This window comes from Prionailurus bengalensis, chromosome D3 (genome assembly GCF_016509475.1).
Source record: "Prionailurus bengalensis isolate Pbe53 chromosome D3, Fcat_Pben_1.1_paternal_pri, whole genome shotgun sequence".
Taxonomy (NCBI): domain Eukaryota; kingdom Metazoa; phylum Chordata; class Mammalia; order Carnivora; family Felidae; genus Prionailurus; species Prionailurus bengalensis.
Genome location: NC_057356.1, coordinates 23,252,701 through 23,271,025, shown reverse-complemented (window position 1 = coordinate 23,271,025; position 18,325 = coordinate 23,252,701). Strand labels below are relative to the sequence as shown.

Here is an 18,325-nt window from a genome sequence, read left to right as displayed (position 1 = left end):
ACAGCTCAGAGCCTGGAGCCTGCTTTGGATTCTGTGTCTCTGTCTCTCTCTGCCTCTCCCCAGCTTGTGCTCTCTCACTCTCTCCATAATAAATAAATAAACTTAAAAAAAAATGATTAAAAAAAAGAACTGGGTTGTCAGGAAAGTGGTAGGAAGACTTAATCACTATATATTCTTATTTTCTCAATTTTGAATCAAGTCAAAGTATTACCTATCCAAAGATAAATATGAAATTAAACCCAGAAACTTCTGCCTGCATTCAGTGCACACCATCACAGGGGCCACACCTGTCAGCGCTACATCACTTACCTGACCACCCTGTCAATGCTGTATTATGAAGGGCAGGGCCCTGAGGCCTCCTGGCTGAGGGGACGGTTTCGGGGCAGGATGGACTGTAGTGGTGCCAAGCCACCAGTCATGACCCACATCCTGCCCCAAGTCACCCCACTGGACAGCTCACCTGGGTGCTCTCATCATGGAAGCCCTCAAGGAAGCTCTCTAGCAGTTCATCGGCATTGTCAATTCGCTCAGCGTACTCGCCTACAATCCAAATCATGGCAGCCCGGGCCTCAGGCTCATCCAGAGAGTCCAGGTTCTCACATAGCGTGGCGATCACACTCTCGTACCTAAAAGATGGGCACACAGACGGCATATGAGCAATGAAGGAGCCCGGGCAACCCAGGGGAGGCCCAGCAGGGGCCAAGAGAGACAGGAAGCTGCGCCGCAAGACTCTGAGAGAGTGGTGAGTAATGGGATTTGAGTTTATCTGTTACATTCTAGTGCTTATTTTGGTGTGGGGAGCAGAGGAGAAGCAGCTCAGAAGTAAGAAAAAAACAATGGGTTTCTTTCGAGAATGCCATTTATGGCAGAGCAATAAGGAAGAAGGGAGAGGCTCCTTCTTGTTTTTCCTCCCCACCACCCCTGTCCCCAGCAGGAGCCACATCACTCTCACACTGGGAGGGGTGGGCACATACTTGTTGGGGTATTTGCGGAAGATGTCCTTGATGACCACGATGGCTTCCTGGACAACGTAGTTGACCTTGGTCTGGATGAGATCCAGCAGGGTGCTTACACAGCGCTCTGCAGATTGCTGTGGGAAGAGGAATGTGGGCAAGTCCCTTGCACCCACTTCCAACAGAACCTCTGATGACCATGCCTTGGCCAAGGGCTCAGTCATGCCTTGCCCCCTTCCTTGCCACAGTGGGAAAACAGGAGAACACGCTCCCCAGATAACAAGGGGGAGAATGAGTACAAAATGACAGCCCGAGGATGGCAGGGACACAGAGAGATACAATTAGACTGAGAAGGTCAGTGAGCTCCTGAGTGGGGAGGATATTTGCAGTGCCTCCAGGCGAAGCCTTGAGGGTAGAGTGACTATGCTCTAGCCTGATACCACCTCTCTTCTACTTGTTTCCCAAAATGGGTTCCTATGATCAAAGCCAGAAAGTCTCTACTTGAACCCTACCCCCACCCCTTATGCCAACATACTGCACTAGTGCCCTTGTGGGAGAGACTCTCAGATTCTCCCCATAAGCACCAACAGGAAAATGCCTCAAGGGGCTGGGCTGAGGTGACCAGCTGTCCCAGGATCTCCCAATTGCCAGTGGACTAATTTAAGGAGAGTCACCTCATTGGTCAAGGAACAATGCCACAGGCAGAGAATGGGAGGGATGAAACACCAGGACACAGGGGTCTGGACAGCCCTTGGGAGCTTGGAGAAAAGGACGTCTGCACAGTCAAATCATGATTATTGCTAAAACGTACAGCAGGCAGAGCCCCTGCCCCAAAACTCCATGGAGTGAAAGCTAAGTCTACTGGGGCCACCACTGGCTGGGGCTGTCCCACCACCTTAGCTAATGCTGCAGAACCCATGGTTACAGACGGGTTTGTTTCATCTGCAACAACCTGAAGGCCTAAAGGCGATTACAGAGAGAGGAGCCTAATCAAATCTGCACAATGTGTGCCTTGGGGCCTCCAGTGACCCTCAGGCCTTCCTGGACCATGAGCAGCTGACAGATTCTGCTACAATCAGACTGGTTTCCTGGTTTCAGCTTCCTTCTCCTCCCTCTCCCCGACCAGAGGACAGAGTCCCAGAGCCTCACCTCCACCTTGATCGCACAGCGGCCGATGGCTCGCACAGCCTTCCGTACAAAGTCCACATCCACCTCTGTTGCATATTCTTTCAGCTCTGCCAGAACCTGTGGCCGAAACAGAGAAGGTGGGGTTGGGAGGGGGGATCTGGCAGGGCAACCAACACCCCTGGACAAAGTGTATGCAGACCCCCCGAAGGATGAGATTCTGCATCCTGCTTGAGGTGGAAGGGTCAAGGGAAGGAGAGAGCTGTCAGGTGGCCCAAGAGGAAAGCAGGGAAGAACTAATTGGCAGGGCTGGACAACCCTTGTTTAGGCTGATCTAGCTAACATGGCCACCGAACTACCACTTTTCTATGGATAGATAAGTAATAGGGAGAACAAATGCCTTAATCATAAAAATGTCAGTTAAGAGTTGCTGAGTGCTTGCCTCTGGAGCCCTGCGCTCAGCACTCTTCATGAGATGAACTGTTAATGGTGAGACAAGGCAGCCTGCCTCGAGACCACAGCTTGGTGGTGGGGCTGCTGTCCAATACCAAAGCTCACGTCCCTGGCTGCAGCCCTCTGCTGACCTGGGCGATGTTGGCCTGGGAGGCCAGACGGATCATGATGTCCAGCTTCTCCAGCTTCACGTAGATGGGGTCATTGTACTTCACAAAGAAGACCTTCATTTCGTGCTTCAGGATCTCAGGCCTGGTGGCAAGACAGGATTGCCCGAAGAGCAGAAAGCAGGGCGTAAGCCCTATGAGAAAACCCCTTTCATGTTTACTGGGGCATTTCTGGGGTGTGAGGCAGACCCTGATATCTGAACTGTTGTGGCTGCAGGTTCCTGGGCAAGGATCCATTGACTGATCCTGAGCAAGGTTCTGACTGGCCATTGTATGACCAACCATATCCCAGGAAGGGAAGAGGGAATATGAGCAAGAGACAGTTCATATTTGAGAGGTAGCAGGCACCAGGAGACGGGTGTGGCAATCAGACCTTGTGCCAATCCCAGCTTGTGACCTCAGGCCTCTGTTTTCTCACTCATGAAATCAAAATGACACCATACAGGAAGCGTTACCATTGCAGGCCTCAGTCTCTAGTCCTAGAAAGGCCTGGCATCTGGGAGCTCATTTTTCGGGAGTGTTCTTACTGTTCCTTAAATGATAAAGGTGGCTAACTGTGCCTAGACTGTTTGTATAAATAATACGATTTATGCTGAATATCTGCCTTCCCTCTGGGAGTCTGAAATTTTGCTAGGTGCGTATGTGAACAGCCCCAGTAAAAACCTAGGGCGCTGAGTCTCCAACAGGCATCGCTGGGCAGAAAAAATTACACACATGTTGCTGCATTTTTTGTTGCTGGGGGAAGAGTGTGCTGTGTGTAATGCCCTCCCTGTACATGGATTCCTCCAGACTCCACCTGTGTATCCTTCCTAAGTCCACACTAAATCTGAGCCATGAAAACAACTATATGTTGACTCCCGTGAGTCCTTCTAGTGAATCTCTGAACATGAGGTCGGTCCTGGGGACCCCGAAAGACACCTACAGGGTGAGAGGTAGATGGGAAGCATCCAGCATGATCGACACCTGCCTCCAAAAAGGCACTTGCTATGCAGGAGCTGTCACCAGTGTCACTGCCCCTCCCTCAACTGGTGCCACGCACCCTGTTTTTCTTAGATGAGGAAACCTGAAAGGTGGAGGGGCTTGCACCAGGTCACATACCTAGTGCTAGTAAGGGCAGAAGCGAGAGTCACTACCCCCCACTCCTATGCCCTTTCCAGAACAGAAGGAAGGAAGAAAAAAGCAGGAGAGAAGACACAGCAGACAGGAAGGAGGGACCCTACCCAGGTAGTACTCAGTGCTGCTGTACAACTGCGGGGAGGTGCTGGCAAAGTAAGGAGGCTTTGTCATGCCTAGCGGGGGAGACAGGATCCTAAGCTGGGGGACAGGAAGACATGATTTCTGCAGTCAGGACTTGGCAAAAGCCGCCCAACCATGTTGGGACTGGGCCAGGTGGTGCCTGGGCAACACAGTCAACTTCTTAAGAGATTTGCCATGTTAAATATAGCACAGGGAGCCCTTCATGCTGATCGGGGTGTACAGGTCGCTACACCTCACTAAATCCCACACCGCAACTACAAATGAATCCCGTCTTAGGGCTCTGTGTAGGCACTCAAAAAGTGTTCCCAAATTTACCTCCCAAACCTTCACAACTGTCACGATTCCACTGCTATCTCTAGGCCCCCAAGAGTGTCCTAAGAACCAGAATGATGCTTCAAGGACAGGCAGATGTGCTATCTTCCAAGAAAGAATGCCTACAAGAGGCCCTTGTTCTCCACATAGCCCTGCTTCCAGCAAGGGGGCTGCCGGAATGCACGGACGCTCATGAATTAGTTGCTGAGAGAGCCATTTGACTAAAAAGGCTGGGGGAACTCCAGAGACCAGCCTCACTCTGTTCTCTGGATTGTTCCAGAGAACCCCTCCTGTTCTGAGCCCCTCAGACCGCACTAGTTGTTTTTCAGCTCCACCCACCCTGGGTATCAGGCACTTCCCTTTAGAAGCAGTGGCTTACAGCTGTAATCGTTCTATGGGGTGAGCAGAAATGGTCTTCTGAGTGACTTTCGCACCCTCCTGCTCAGCCCCCAATCCGATGCAAAGTCCATAGCACTTCACCACTTTGGAGTCCTCCAACCTCAGAGAATTTGACTAAAACTATAGACTCTGTCCCCAGGGAAAATACACACACACACACACACACACACACACACACACACACACACACCCCACACAGAATCTTACACCCTGTTTTAGTCCTATGGACTATGGAGCTATCTCTTGTGTATGGTTAAGAAGCTCCATGCTGCTCTTTACCTCACCTGCTACCTGATTAGGTGAAGCCAGGGTTTCTCACCCTCAGCACTACTGACATTTTGGGATGGAGAGTTCTCTGGGGGTGGAGGCTGTCCTGTGCACTCTACGACACTGAGCAGCATCCTTGGCCTCCATCCACTAGGTGTCAGTAGTACCTCCCAAAGTGTGACAACCAAAAATGTCTCCAGACATTTCTAAATATCCCTTGAGGAACAAAGCTGCCTGTGGCTAAGACTCTGGGTTAAGCTATTAAGACTTCCTGCACGGTGACAGGTCAGCTTCCCTTTGGTCCCGATCCCGTCAAGAGATGCCCCCCGACCCTGAGTGCACGCTGCACGTTTGTGGCAGCCCAGGTACCTTTTCTGTACGATGAGGTTGATGTTGCGCAGGGCCACGTACTGCAGCTCAGGCTCGGCCGACAGCAGCGTGACCAGGGGTGGGGCCAGCTTCTTGAGCAGTGTGCCATAGTAGTCCAGGTCCTTGGACAACATCTCCATGAACTTCATCAGCACTTTCACAGCAGACAGCACCACAGCAGAGTTGGCATGGGAGAGCCTGGGGGTGACCCGCTCACAGATGCTGGGGTCCATTCCAAGGAGGGGGGCAAACAGGAGAGACAGACAAGGAAGACACCCTGTTTTTAGTTATTGAGGGAGTATGTTTTCTGTAGGAAGATCGAGATCCTGCTTCTGGTGCTTGCTAACTGACCCCAACAGGTTAAAACCACTCAGAGTCTGTTTCTTCATCTAGAAAACGGAGGTGAGGATGCCAACTTCACAGGGTTGCTGAGGGCTTACATGAGATAAACCACATAAAGCACCAAGCATGGTGCATGGTAGTTAATAAATACTGGGTAACTTTCAAGTCCCTCCCTTCCCTCGCTACAAGGGCATTCAAAAGGGGCAAGGTATCATGTTAGGTAGGACCAAAAGTGAGGGGTGACCCAGGCGAGTGACCTGCATGACTTCTTCCACCTTCTAAGCCGGTGTTTCCTTACCTGTAAAATGTGGACAATGATGGGGCAGCTTCCACAGAGGTGCGTTAAGGATCATCTAATGCATAGGAAGCGCTCAGCAGAGCCCCAGCCACCCAGAAAGAATCCAGTGAATGAAGACTCTGGTACTATCCACCTCCTTTACTCAGCCCAAGGTGATCGGGGTCTCTGTCAGCAACCAGATCAGGCACTGGCTTCTGTTCTGTCTGTACCATGCTGAGCAGGGAGCTGACTGCCTGGCTCTGGCCTCCCTTGAGATGTGTCTGAGGATGGTCTGTGGGGCAAAGCCCTGGCAAAGGGCCCAGTAGAGGTCTGAGGCCCAGCTCATGGTTGGAGCCCTGCAAGGACCAGGTCCCGCTGGGCTGGCAAGCAAGGGGCAGCCTGCTCACCTCTGGGCCTCTCGGTCATCTTTGGGCGTATAGTTGGCCAGGCAGTCCAGGATGAAGATCTGGCCCCACTCGGTGCACTCATTCAGGGCTGTCAGTAGCTTATTAATGGACTGCGGGTTCAGGTCAAGCAGGTTGCTGCTGGGGTGAGACTCGGCAATCTCTGACAGGGCAGCCACTGCGTTTGCCACCACCTGGTTGAGAGGGTGGAAGGGGCAGAGGCTGGGGGCGCTGCTCGGGCCACAGGGCATTGGGGCTAATCATGCTGGCCGGTCAGAGGTTGAATATCCTGAAAGGAACAGGACCCGATGGGCAGGGTCTGCAGCACTGAGACCCCCTCCAAGCACTCACCCTACAGACTCCCCTGTAAACCAGAACAAACATAAGTGCTCCCAACCAGTGAAAAAAAAAAAAAAAAAAAGAGGCAAAACAAAAGAAACAAAGGAAAGATCGGGCTCCAAATGCCCGGCAACAGAAAACATTCCTAGCCACCTAACACACGGCCCCTGTCCACCACCTATAGCAAATCAATTCAGGGGCTGTTGAGGGTGCTTCTCGGAGCTAGAAGATTCCACAGAGCCCCTTAGGTCTGCTGGTAACAGATGGGAGCTGGAGTCCAGGGAGGTTGCCAGGTGAAGCACTGGACTCTCAACCCATTTCTACCAGAGTAGCTGTTTTTATGTGTGTTCTGCAGGGTTTTGAACTCTTCCCTGTACAAACGGTGCTCTACTGGCCAATCCTGTACTGGCCACTCAGCACCCATGTGTGTTCAGTGTTTCTGTAGGACAGAGCGGGATGGCTGAGCTGAGGAGTTTATGCATTTCACTTTTTTTTTAAGTTTTGTTTATTTAAGTAATCTCTACACCCAACATGGAGCTCAAACTCACAACCCTGAGATCAAGAGTTGCATGCTCCCTGGGGCACCTGGGTGGCTCAGTTGGTTAAGCGTCTGACTTCATCTCAGGTCATGATCTCGTGGTCTGTGAGATCAAGCCCTGAGTTGGGCTCTGTGCTGCCAGCTCAGAGCCTGGAGCCTGCTTCAGATTCTGTGTCTCCCTCTTTCTGCCCCTCCCCTGCTCACACTCTGTCTCTGTCTCTCTCTCAAAAACAAAAAAACATTAGGGGTGCCAGGGTGGCTCAGTCGGTTAAGCATCCAATTTTAGCTCAGGTCATGATCTTGCAGTCTGTTGAGTTTGAGACCTGTGTTAGGCTCTGTGCTGACAGCTCAGAGCCTGGAGTCTGCTTCAAATTCTGTGTCTCCTTCTCTCTCTGCCCCTCACCCACTCACACACTCTCTCTCTCTCAAAAATAAACAAACATTAAAAAAAAAAAAAAAGTCATACGCTCCTCCCACTGAGCCAGCCAGGCACCTCTGTGCATTTCACTTTAAACAGTGCCTGCCAAACTGCCTTCCAAACTGCTGCCATCCTATGTGTGAGGAGGAGCTCCCTCCCAGCCATACCCTGGTGCCCTGTCCTCCAGGCTATGCTACTTTAAGAGTGACCCTTTGCAACCCTGCAAAGATGTGGGGAAAAGGAAAAGTACTTCACATTCAGAGCTCACCGATGGTGCCGGTAAGACACTGACAGTGACAGTGACTGGAAGGGGAAGGAGGGCACTAGTCTTGGTTGCATGCCCATTGTGTGTTGGGCCGTGCCAGGCACATTACCTTCACAGGTTAAGCCTCACAGCACTCCTGCCGGCCACGGAGAATTAGATCCATCTTACTGACGAAAAAAAGAGGGCTCTGGAAGGTTAGGCGGCCCGCCCAAGGTCACAATAGCTCATGTTAGAAAGGCCACAGAGAAGGCAACTCAGGTCTAGCTCACTCCAAAGATGGTTCCCAAACCACTGCAGGGAGGAGAACAATTAGCCTACCCAGCAAGGCTCTGACTTCCAGGACCCAGGGAGCACCTGGTGGAGGGTCAAGCCAAGGTGCTCCCAAGCAACCCAGTAGGTAATGGAACTGGCATGGTGGATGGCAACGGCTTACCATGGGGTTAGAGTCAGAGATGAGGTCTTTAAGGGTGTCCAGGAAGCCCTGGTCCTCTACCAGCTGGGCATTGATGTCGTGGAGCTTGGCTACACACACAGCCGCCGTTTTGCGCACGTATGGGTCCTCATCCTTCAGGCACTTCCGGAGTGGCTCACACAGGTACTCTGTGATCTTGTCAACGCGGATACAACCCATGGTCCGCACGGCCAGGGCTCGGATTAAGGGATTGGGATCCTCACAGTCCTGAGGAGAATCAGCCATTGGCCAGGGGAGCAGGGGCAGACTGAGCAACATCAGGTGCTGCTGTGGGATCTCCCACCAACTGTGGCCAACAGCACCAGAAGTAAGTGCCATGTGGGGACATCCAGCATTTGTCAGATACTGTGCTGGGGCTCTGTGCAATGTTGTCTCTGATTCTCACAGCAGACACACAATACTGTTCCCATTTTACAGGTGGAACAGCTGAGGCTCCCAGGAAGACTGGGAGTTCGCCCAGTCACAGAGCCGAGCCATGATTCAAACCCACATCCATCTGGCACCATACCCCACAGAACCCCTCACGTGTCTGAATCTGAGCACTGACAGGGCGAGGGGAGCTAGGAAGGTCCTAAAGGTACACAGCACTGACACTTCAAGTTCTCGTTTGCTCCTTAATCTGGAGGATGGAAAACACAGAAAAGGGCAAAGTCTAGAAGGGGAACACAGCTCTCAGATGCTTGCTGAATCCTGCCCTGGCAAAGGATGTAGGGCAACGGTGCATCTCAGGGAGACATGGAGGTCAACAGGCTTTAGGTCACCTCACACGGAATGAGTTAGCAGGGTCTGTAGCAACTGATTTTCTGAGAGAGTGGGAGCCCCCTGCTGGAGGACTAGGCAGCCCTCAGGCTAGGAGTTGGAGGGACTAGAAAAGAGCCTGAGTGTTTTTGCTCAGGGCCGTAGTGTCCTATCCCAAGAGACAAAAGGGAGATGGATCACTGAGCACCCAGGCCCTCTGCTCTTCCTCCCACCAAGCTCCCACTCACCTTCACAAAGGTGTTGACAGCCATGATGGCCATGTCGGGCTGACTCTTGGCATAGTTCATCAAATACAGGTACACCAGCTTCTTCAGCTCTAGGTTGTCCGTCTGCATGCAGTTCACCACATCGGGGAAGAGGGCACTGGAAAGTCAAAATGGTGTGAGTGTGGGGAAAGGCTGGAGAAAGGAAGAAGATTTTTCAAACAGCTAATGGGGAGTGTGTATGGGGAGGTGCAGGGCACAGAGACAGTGGATAGGAGGGAAGTAAAAAGATAACAGGACTTCCTAGTAAAAGGGAGGACATCAGCTCTGCTCTGTTACCACGAACACGTATTGGTAGAAACAGAACCCAAAACTTGATTTGAAAAGCAAAGTCCTCTGTTCTTTTCACAGGGTTCATTCACATACAAGCTCTGTAGCCCATCAGACTTGGCTCAACCCCAGCTCTGTCTAACGCTAGCTGTATGGAGTTGGGAAAATTCCTTCAGCCTCCCGCCAAGTCTGAGTTTCCTCACCTGCCCTGCAGGAAAGGTGAAACAAAACCCCATTACACAGGGCCTTTATGATAATGAAAGACAATATACTTTAGGTGTCTGGTCCTTGCCATCCAAGAGTACTGACTACTTGAAAACAACTGTTTTCCTTCCCTGATACTTAACATGGCCCCTTATATTAGAATGTTGGTTCTAGAAGCAGGGATGGACCATGCTACTTTGACCACAAGGGCCAGCTCAGGTGCCCACTAAAAATCAGCCAGCATGAATGGGCTTTATATACATGGTCTCATTTAACAGCCCCGGGAAGCCAGGCTCTTATCCTCATTTTACAGAAGACAATACTGAGGCTCACAAATGTCAGCTGGCCTGAGGAGCCAGGTCTGGATCTAAAGCTCATGCTCGTGACTGCCATTAATCTGAGGGGAGCCCCTCCCAACATGGTACCCCACAGTCCCAGAGCCACAGGCCCTTAGAGATGTAAAATATGCTTTTTAAAAATGTTTAATTTTTTTTTTAATGTTTAGTTATTTTTGAGAGAGAGAGACAGAGAGAGAGAGAGACAGAGAGAGACAGAGAGAGAATCCGAAGCAGGCTCCAGCAGGCTCGAGCTGTCAGCAGGGCTCGAACCCATGGACCACGACATCATGACCTGAAGTTGGACGCTAACCAACTGAGCCACCCAGGCATCCCTAAAAAAAGTTTTTTTTAACTTATTTATTTTGAGAGAGAGAGAGAGCAAGCAGGGGAGGGGCAGAGAGAGAGGCAGACAGAATCCCAACCAGGCTCTGTGCTGTCAGCAGATGCGGGGTTCCAACTCACAAACAGAACCGCGAGGTCATGACCTGAGCCGAAGTCAAGAGTTGGACATTTAACCGACTGAGCCACCCAGCACCCCAGAGATGTGAAATATGCTTAGTTAGAAGCCTATTTTCTGTCTCCCCTCTCAAGTTTTCTAACTTAATGCACGAGAATGTGGTAACAGAGACTTAAGAGGTCAAAGTGAGCTTCCTGGGCCTCCATAGGAAATAGCCCAGTTGGTGCTGAAATTGAGGCATCACCTCGGAAGGCGAAGAACCAGGAAGCAAGAGGGGGGTGGAGGAGAGGGACAGTTGACAGGCATGTCACATGAGCACAAGTCTACTTGAGATGGAAGAACAAAGATGCTTCCTCTGTGAGGAGGTGACAGTGGTGTTCTAGTTAAAGGAGAGTGGCTTTGTCCTGAAAGGATCTGACTTGGAAGGAGGCCCAGTTTTCCAGCAGATGCCTGATCCCTTTGCCACTCTCTCTACAGCAAGTCTCCCTGCAGAACTGTTTCTTCTGCGGCCCTGTCAGGAGGTCCCTTGCTGAGGAGGCCACGGGATAGGGCAATCCGTGGAGAAGTCTGGAGCAGTGCAATCCTGACACGGGACCCGGATGTGCTGCTCCAGGCCTCTGAGGCGTGGAGCTGGGTACTATGAGGGCACAGAGGAGAGGGTATGGGTGGAATCGCCCTGGATTTGGATTTCAGAAGGGCTGGGCATGAGTCCTAGTTCTGTCATTAACCACGTGACTGCCAGGAAGTCACCACACTCCCTTCTTTATGTGGTTTCCCTGGCCATGAATACATCATTACCTACAATACAGGAATTATAAGGAACAGCTAGGTAAACGCATCTGAAGGTGTTCTGCATACTATCAAGTGCTCTGCATTAAGTTGCTGCAAAATGCAGTCCCTGTCCTTGGGGCCTTTATGATGTGGTGGGCAGGGAAACACAAGTACGTGTAAGAAAAGGACAGAATTAGTGACAAAACACAGAGCAAGAGCTGCACATTCAGGGCGGTGGGCTGCGGTGACGAGGGAAGGCAACAGGGAGACCTTGACCAGGTTTTTAAGAGTTAGAAAAACAAGCCGGTAAATGGAAATGAAGAAAGGGACATTCCACGCAAGGACAACGCAGGAGCAAAGAAGAGGCAGCAATACTACATATGATCTGCTCTGGCAACCACATGCAAAGTAGAGGCTGCAAACCAGCGACAAATTCAACAATTCCCACTTGCAGGTGCATGTTACTGGGACAGAGCTTACCCGCAGTGTGTATGTGTTTGTTTAACATCATCTAGCGATAGAAAACAGCGAGATTTAAAATTAAAAAAATCCAGATTTCCTGTCCTTTTAGAAAACCAGTAGACCTGCCCACACTGGGTTCCATTTTCCCCAGCTGGCAGCAATCCTCTGGAGTTTCTGACAGGGTTCACATCATAGCCACTTCATTGCCTGCTGCCTTTTTGACCTTGCCTACTTCACTTACCCCACTACCGCCTGACCCCAGCAGCATCTGAGCACGGGACCCCTCTGTAAACAAAGCCCTTCTGTTTGGAAAGGAGGTTCAGGAAGGGAGCTGTAACAAGGGGAGACACGGGTCCCTGGAGATCCCCTCAAGGAGAGATCTGAATTAGACCAAAGCTATGAAGCCCCCCTCCGGCTGCCACCCGGCCTGTGCCTGCACACCTGACATCTTTGCCCACGGTCATGGATGCAATCACTTTCTTTACCGCCTCCTTCTTCTTCTCCTTCTTGTCACTGTTGAGCTCTGCCTTCAGCTCGAAGATCTCCCCTAAAAAAGGAGGGACGCATGAGTGATCCAACCCCACCCTGCCGGGGGGCCATTCCCAATCTTCCAATCCCAAAACAATGAGATTGTTTAGGTCCTTGGTCTCAGTGACACAGGCAGCAGAGAAGGACAACTCTTAGGAGAGGAATCATCAAGAGGGAAGCTTGGAGGTCGTGCTAGACTGAACAGAGGCAGCTGTGGAAGCTACAAAGGTTCTGACACAAAGTGTGAGGGCAGGTCCTGCTCAGCCAGACGGTTAAACACGTTCAGAGGAAAGTGCTCCTCAGCCACCCTCACCCAAACCCCCAAGGCAGTGTGTGATGGAATCTGAGGACTGAAAATTGGAAGCGAGAGCGTAGGATTTGCTTGATTCCCACACTTGGCTTTTCCTGTTTTCCTGAACCTCCAGTTAAAACAGCGCACTCAGGGTTTCACTTCCTGAGCCACATGTGGTTGTTCAGCTCTGAAAATAGGAATTCAGCTGCCTCACAAGGGCTCGAGCACGTAATACACTGTTCTTAAGAACTTGATGATCTGGAAAAAACAAATGAGGAAATAGGGTTGTTCAGGGCCCAGATAACCCCACTGACGGTTACAAGGGCAGACTTTGGAATGAGACAGGCCTCCTGCCCTCACAACAGCAGCCGCCAGGATTTCCTGAGCCTCTCCTCAAGTCAGGTGCCACACTAACTTTTCCCCACTTCTCATTTCATCCTCATGACAACTCTGCATTTTCCATTTTGCAGATGAGCACCTAGAGGCTGTGAGAGGTTCAGAAACTTGCCCACGAATATGCAGCTAGTAGCAGATAGGGCCAAGATTCAAAACCGGGTCTGCCAGCTCCAAAGCCCACATGCTCGGGCCAACCAAGGACATCCCTTTGCTTCTCTGAACCGGCTTCCTTGTCTGTACACTCTCTACTTTGACTGGAACGGTGAAGTCTCTCATTTAACACTCAGAAGTAAAATGCTCATCTCAGTGCCAGCACTCAATGCCCTGCATGAAAGGAGACTGTTCTTATTATTAACTTGCCATGTGACCTTTGGCTTAGATCCCTCTTTTGTAGGAGTGTCCCAGGTGGGAATAAAGCAGAGATCTAGATGGATTTACGGTGAGAAAAAAAAAACTTGCAGGTTTTTATCATGACTGAACGATGTGGTGTTCAGGAAAGAACTTAAGACGACAGACAGCAAACAAAGTTAATGAAGAACAGTGCCCAGCACAGCCCAGGGCAAGGCCACACTGAGGATATTGCTCAACAGAACCAGGAGGAATCTGCAAACCTTGCAGTTCAGACTCTTGATTCTACAGGACTGAAGGAACACAGGCCCTTCTCCTCAAGAGACTGAGGGGGCCACGTCTCCCTGCTGCAGGATCCAACAGACCACGAGGACTCTGACCCTGGCTCCTGCTGCAGGGCTGCCCCTGCTTTGCTTAAAGTGTTTGGTCAGATTCAATACAACTGGCCGTCAATTGATGGATCTAGGCCTGCATCACCCCAGTTCTAAGAAGATTGGTGAGATGAACCTGGGATCTGCCTGTTTCTGAAATCTCTCTTTCCTCTAATGGGCCCCAAATCCAATCGGTCACCAAGCCTACTTCCTCAGTCACATACCACGCACCCAATTCTCTCTACCCACAATGCTACCCCCACCCCACTGGCTCAGGTACTATTATCTCTCATGGGAGCTTTAGTAACTGGTCTTCCTGCTTCGCCCCAATCTTCACCCTCTTCAAAACTTTATTAGAATCTGCCTTGCACCTCCTCTTGCTTAAAACCATCACTGATGTCTGATTGGGACCCAGGCATCCCTCTGCAGACATTCTCCTCAAAAGAAAACCCACAAAAACCCCACCACTGATGCCCCAATACACTTAGCAATAGGTTCACCCCCTCCAGCCCTGCACACCTCTCCAACCTTCCATCACACTCTGGTAACTTGTGCCCATGTGCTTTCCTTGGGCAGAGCAAGAGCTACCCTCCCCTCCACTTTCTTATCTAGCTAGCTCCACCCAAGGTCCTCCCACAGCCCCGGGTACTGCCCTTGTCATAACACCTACCACCCTTTAGTGTGATTACTATTTTTAATAGACTGTCTTCGCTGCTTAACTGCAAGCAAAGCCAGGTCAGAGACTCCAGTTTGCTGCCTCCACTGCACAGGGAAGGGGCTCAGTAAAAACCGGCTGACCAATAATTGAAGTGCTTGGTAAGGGGCAGGCTGCAGGTCCCGGCTCAGCTGTCTCAGCTGTCGCGACAAGACTCTTTTCATCTGGTCAGCAGGCCTGTGTCAATCTCACTTGGAAGGAAGGAGGGAGGGAGGAAGGAAGGGCCAGTCAGAAAGAAGCTTACAGGGTTAAAGCACATTCGTCAGCCACTACAACCACCTGTTTTCCAGAAAGCAGAAACAATACCCTACAACATAAGACTAGCTTAGCAAATTTCAGTGCAGCAACTCAGCAGACTTAACATTGAGTCGTTAGAACTGTGGGGAAATGGTTAAGATAATGTCAAATGAAAAACAGGATATAAATTCTGACTTCACGTAAAACATGTGCCCATGGATAAAGACCACACACACACACACACACACACACACAATCGCTGTGGGGTTACTGATAGGATTGTGTGCTTTCTTTCCTCCAGCAAAAAACATTGAACGTTAGACCATGGGGAACAAACGAGGGCTTTGTTCCCCCCCCTACACTTGGAGCTAATGCTCTTCCCTTCCTGAGGTCTAAAAGAAGTGGTCAATTTCTTACACCATCAATACTTCAATTTTCTGGATCCACAAGGTTAAAGATGCTTGGGTAATCCCCACCAATTGCTTCTAGGCCTCCACCCCTACCGCAAGCCCCACCCCAGCAGGGAGAAGGCAGAAGGGTGGGGCACAGAAAGGGTAGGAAGAGACCCCACAAAGAAATAAACAGTACCTTTCTTGGTGGTGGTGAAATATTTTGAGTCAGTCATTTTGGTCCCTTATCTGTGGCCAGACTCTGCAAGACAAAAAAAAGGGGTGACTTTCCATTGTGTCCATTCTGTTTTCAGTTACGGAGCATAGGGGGAGAAGGGAAGGATCCAGCACACATGTGGTGTGGGAAGATAGCTTCTTATCTCTCTCCTGGGAAAAGGGGCTGTTAGATAATGGCTGATCAGATTTTGGAAGGTCATTCTGAGGGAACTATCAAATTTCTGAATATGCATATCCTTTGACCCAGCAGTTCTACTTTTTTTTTAATTTTTTTAACTTTTTTATTTTTTGAGAGAGACAGAGAGGGAGACACAGAATCCAAAGCAGGCTTCAGGCTCTGAGCTGTCAGCACAGAGACCGACATGGGGCTGAAATTCATGAAGTGTGAGATCATGACCTGAGTAGAGAAGTCAGACGCTCAACAGAGTGAGCCACCTAGGCACGCCAGCAGTTCTGCTTCTAGAACTCTCTCCCACAGAAATACCTACACACAGATACAGGGGTTTTACTGCAGCACTGTCTGTAACAATACACTGTTGGAAATTAACTCAAATACCCATCAATAAGGGAATGGCTAAGTACTCTCGAGTCCACAGATTAAAAAGCACTTAGTTACAGCCACCCCTTCGTGGTGTTCACTCCACCCAGCACTGTCCTAAGTGCTTCACACAAATTAACCCATTAAAGCCTCATCACAGCCTCATGGAGGTACTCTTGTGATCCCATATAGTCAAATGAGCTTGGAAGATGCCAAATTTGAAAAGATGGGAAGATTTCTTCTCTCCCCAACTTTTCCGAGCTTCTCTAACAGTGGTATGCACTATTCGTCTCTAGAGAGGGCTAGAATCTATCTCTATACTGTAGACTCCCCAGCATTCCTCAAATCTAACTGGCCAGTTTCCTCAAAGCATCTGTCAGGACATCTCCCAATGACTTTTGTCACAGTGTGAAGTGCTGTTCTAAGGCAACAGGACAAAATACCAAGGCACCCTTGTTCATTCAACATTTTCTGAGTATCTACTATGTACCTACAATAGTTCACCTTGATGAACAGATGAAGATTAAAGATGCTACACAGGGGCCAAGCACCCTGGATACATGGCAGAGGTTCTTGAGGTGGTTCTAACGTTTAGAAGCATCCATTTACAGAGCCCCTATCACAGACAAGGGTTTTACACATATCATCTCATTTAATCCTACCAATAAGATAACTGGTTTTTAACCCTATTTTACAGATGAGGAAACTGAGGCTCAGGGTTGTTAAGTAACTTGCCCAAACATGGCTTGTAAATGGCTAAACTGAGAGACGATCTCAGGGCTGCCTGAGCTCAGCAGCTGTATTCTATCAATGAAGGAATTGTTTCCCCTACCTGAAAGGGAGGACGGAGCCCTGACAGGGGCTAAGGACTTGGTCCAAACACGATAAGACCTTCAAGTACAACTGTTCAGTCCTACCTGTAATCTCACATGGTACAGAAAACCACACAACCAAAAAAATACGAATTTGAATGGAAAAAACTCACTCACATTGTCCCTTTTGTTGCCTCCATGGAAGAGACTTAAACATAGAACCCATCGAGGGCGCTTGTGATGAACACTGGGTGTTATATGTAAGTGATGAATCACTAAATCCTACTCCTGAAACGAATATCATACTACATGTTAACTAATTAGAATTTAAATAAAAACTTGAAATCAAAAAAACATTTAATAAATTCATTACAAATAAAAACATAAGGGCACCTGGCTGGCTCAGTTAAACATCTGACTCTTGACTTCGGTTCAGGTCATAATCTCATGGTTTGTGGGATGGAGTCCTGTGGTGGGCCTCTGCACTGACTGGTGCGGAGCCTGCTTGGGATTCTCCCTCTCCCTCTCTCTCTGCCCCTCCCCTGCTCATGCTCTTTCTCTCTCAAAAATAAAAATAAATACACTTAGAAAACAACAACACAGAATCCATTAACATCTTCTTTCAATGCGTTACTACGCGGGGCAAGATGGAGGTTAATGGTGGGATGGATGTGAGAGGTCAGGATCAGTTCAAAGGTCTCTGGAAACAAAGCTGACATAGCTCCTCTTCAGCCCAACTGAATTCTCCAGACTAAGCTTGTATTCATGGCAGGATGGCAATGAGACCGTTCCCCGACTGAGACACCCATAGATCTCGTCTCACTAATCAAAGGAAAACAAGCATGTGCTGTCTCAGGGCTGCCTTACATCCTTTGTGGATCCCGTCAGAATAAAGGAATAAAGGCTTCGCTGACAAAACAGTACAAAGAGGAAAACGACAACTCTACTTTCCTTTGGGGATAAAAAGGGATGGTGGCACTTTCCTGTAGGAGGTGCGGGAAAAAGCAGAAGAGACCGTGGCGTCTGATGATGGCAGACCCACAGGGGGACTCTAGCTTGCAGGCTGTGGCAGCAGCAGTCAGGGCTATGGACGGATCCACCAGGTCAGCCCGGTCCATGGGTCCATCCATCCTCCTTCCTCACACCCGGCCCAGGGTTCTGCACATGGCCAGTGTTGAGTCTGAGTTGACAGTTGTTAAAAGAAACGAAAAGGGGCCAAGGAACATCCCCAGGAGCCTCAGCTTGCTCTCTGACAGCTCGGTTATGTAACTATTTAGCATTTGTTTCCTACAGGAGTTTACTTACACTGAAAATAATTTTCTTTTGAGCACACATGAAGCCATTTTCTCAGAGAAATCGCACCAACCTACAGGGGTTTCTTTTGGAGTGTTGAAAATGAGCAGGTAAACAAGATCATGGGATGTCTGCCACACAACAAAGGGCTGTATGGCTTCAGGAGTCACAAGCATGAACACAACTAGCAGTGGTATCCAAAACAGAAGTACCCCATTTCTCCAAGTTTAGTCTAAGAAGAGGGATCAATGAAAGCAAAAGGGGCTAAAAATTATAGACCGAAAGAAT

At 49.7% G+C, this 18,325-nt stretch overlaps 1 protein-coding gene across 11 annotated transcripts in view; it reads right to left on the bottom strand.

Moving 5' to 3' along the window:
- Nucleotides 1–18,325, bottom strand: part of AP1B1 (adaptor related protein complex 1 subunit beta 1) — an 86,204-nt gene that overhangs the window by 20,319 nt on the left and 47,560 nt on the right. For 10 of the 11 annotated variants that reach the window (XM_043558001.1, XM_043557993.1, XM_043558000.1 and 7 more), the window contains 10 exons: nt 15,357–15,419; nt 12,323–12,428; nt 9,344–9,479; nt 8,319–8,564; nt 6,329–6,519; nt 5,303–5,524; nt 2,663–2,783; nt 2,103–2,198; nt 975–1,090; nt 461–626 (listed from right to left, as the gene is read on the bottom strand). In XM_043558001.1, the coding sequence (XP_043413936.1) occupies nt 461–626; nt 975–1,090; nt 2,103–2,198; nt 2,663–2,783; nt 5,303–5,524; nt 6,329–6,519; nt 8,319–8,564; nt 9,344–9,479; nt 12,323–12,428; nt 15,357–15,393 (1,437 nt within the window). In that variant the 5' untranslated portion in view covers nt 15,394–15,419. Of the gene's footprint in view, nt 1–460; nt 627–974; nt 1,091–2,102; nt 2,199–2,662; nt 2,784–5,302; nt 5,525–6,328; nt 6,520–8,318; nt 8,565–9,343; nt 9,480–12,322; nt 12,429–15,356; nt 15,420–18,325 lie in introns of those variants that run through there. The other variant, XM_043558003.1, reaches the window with a different exon arrangement.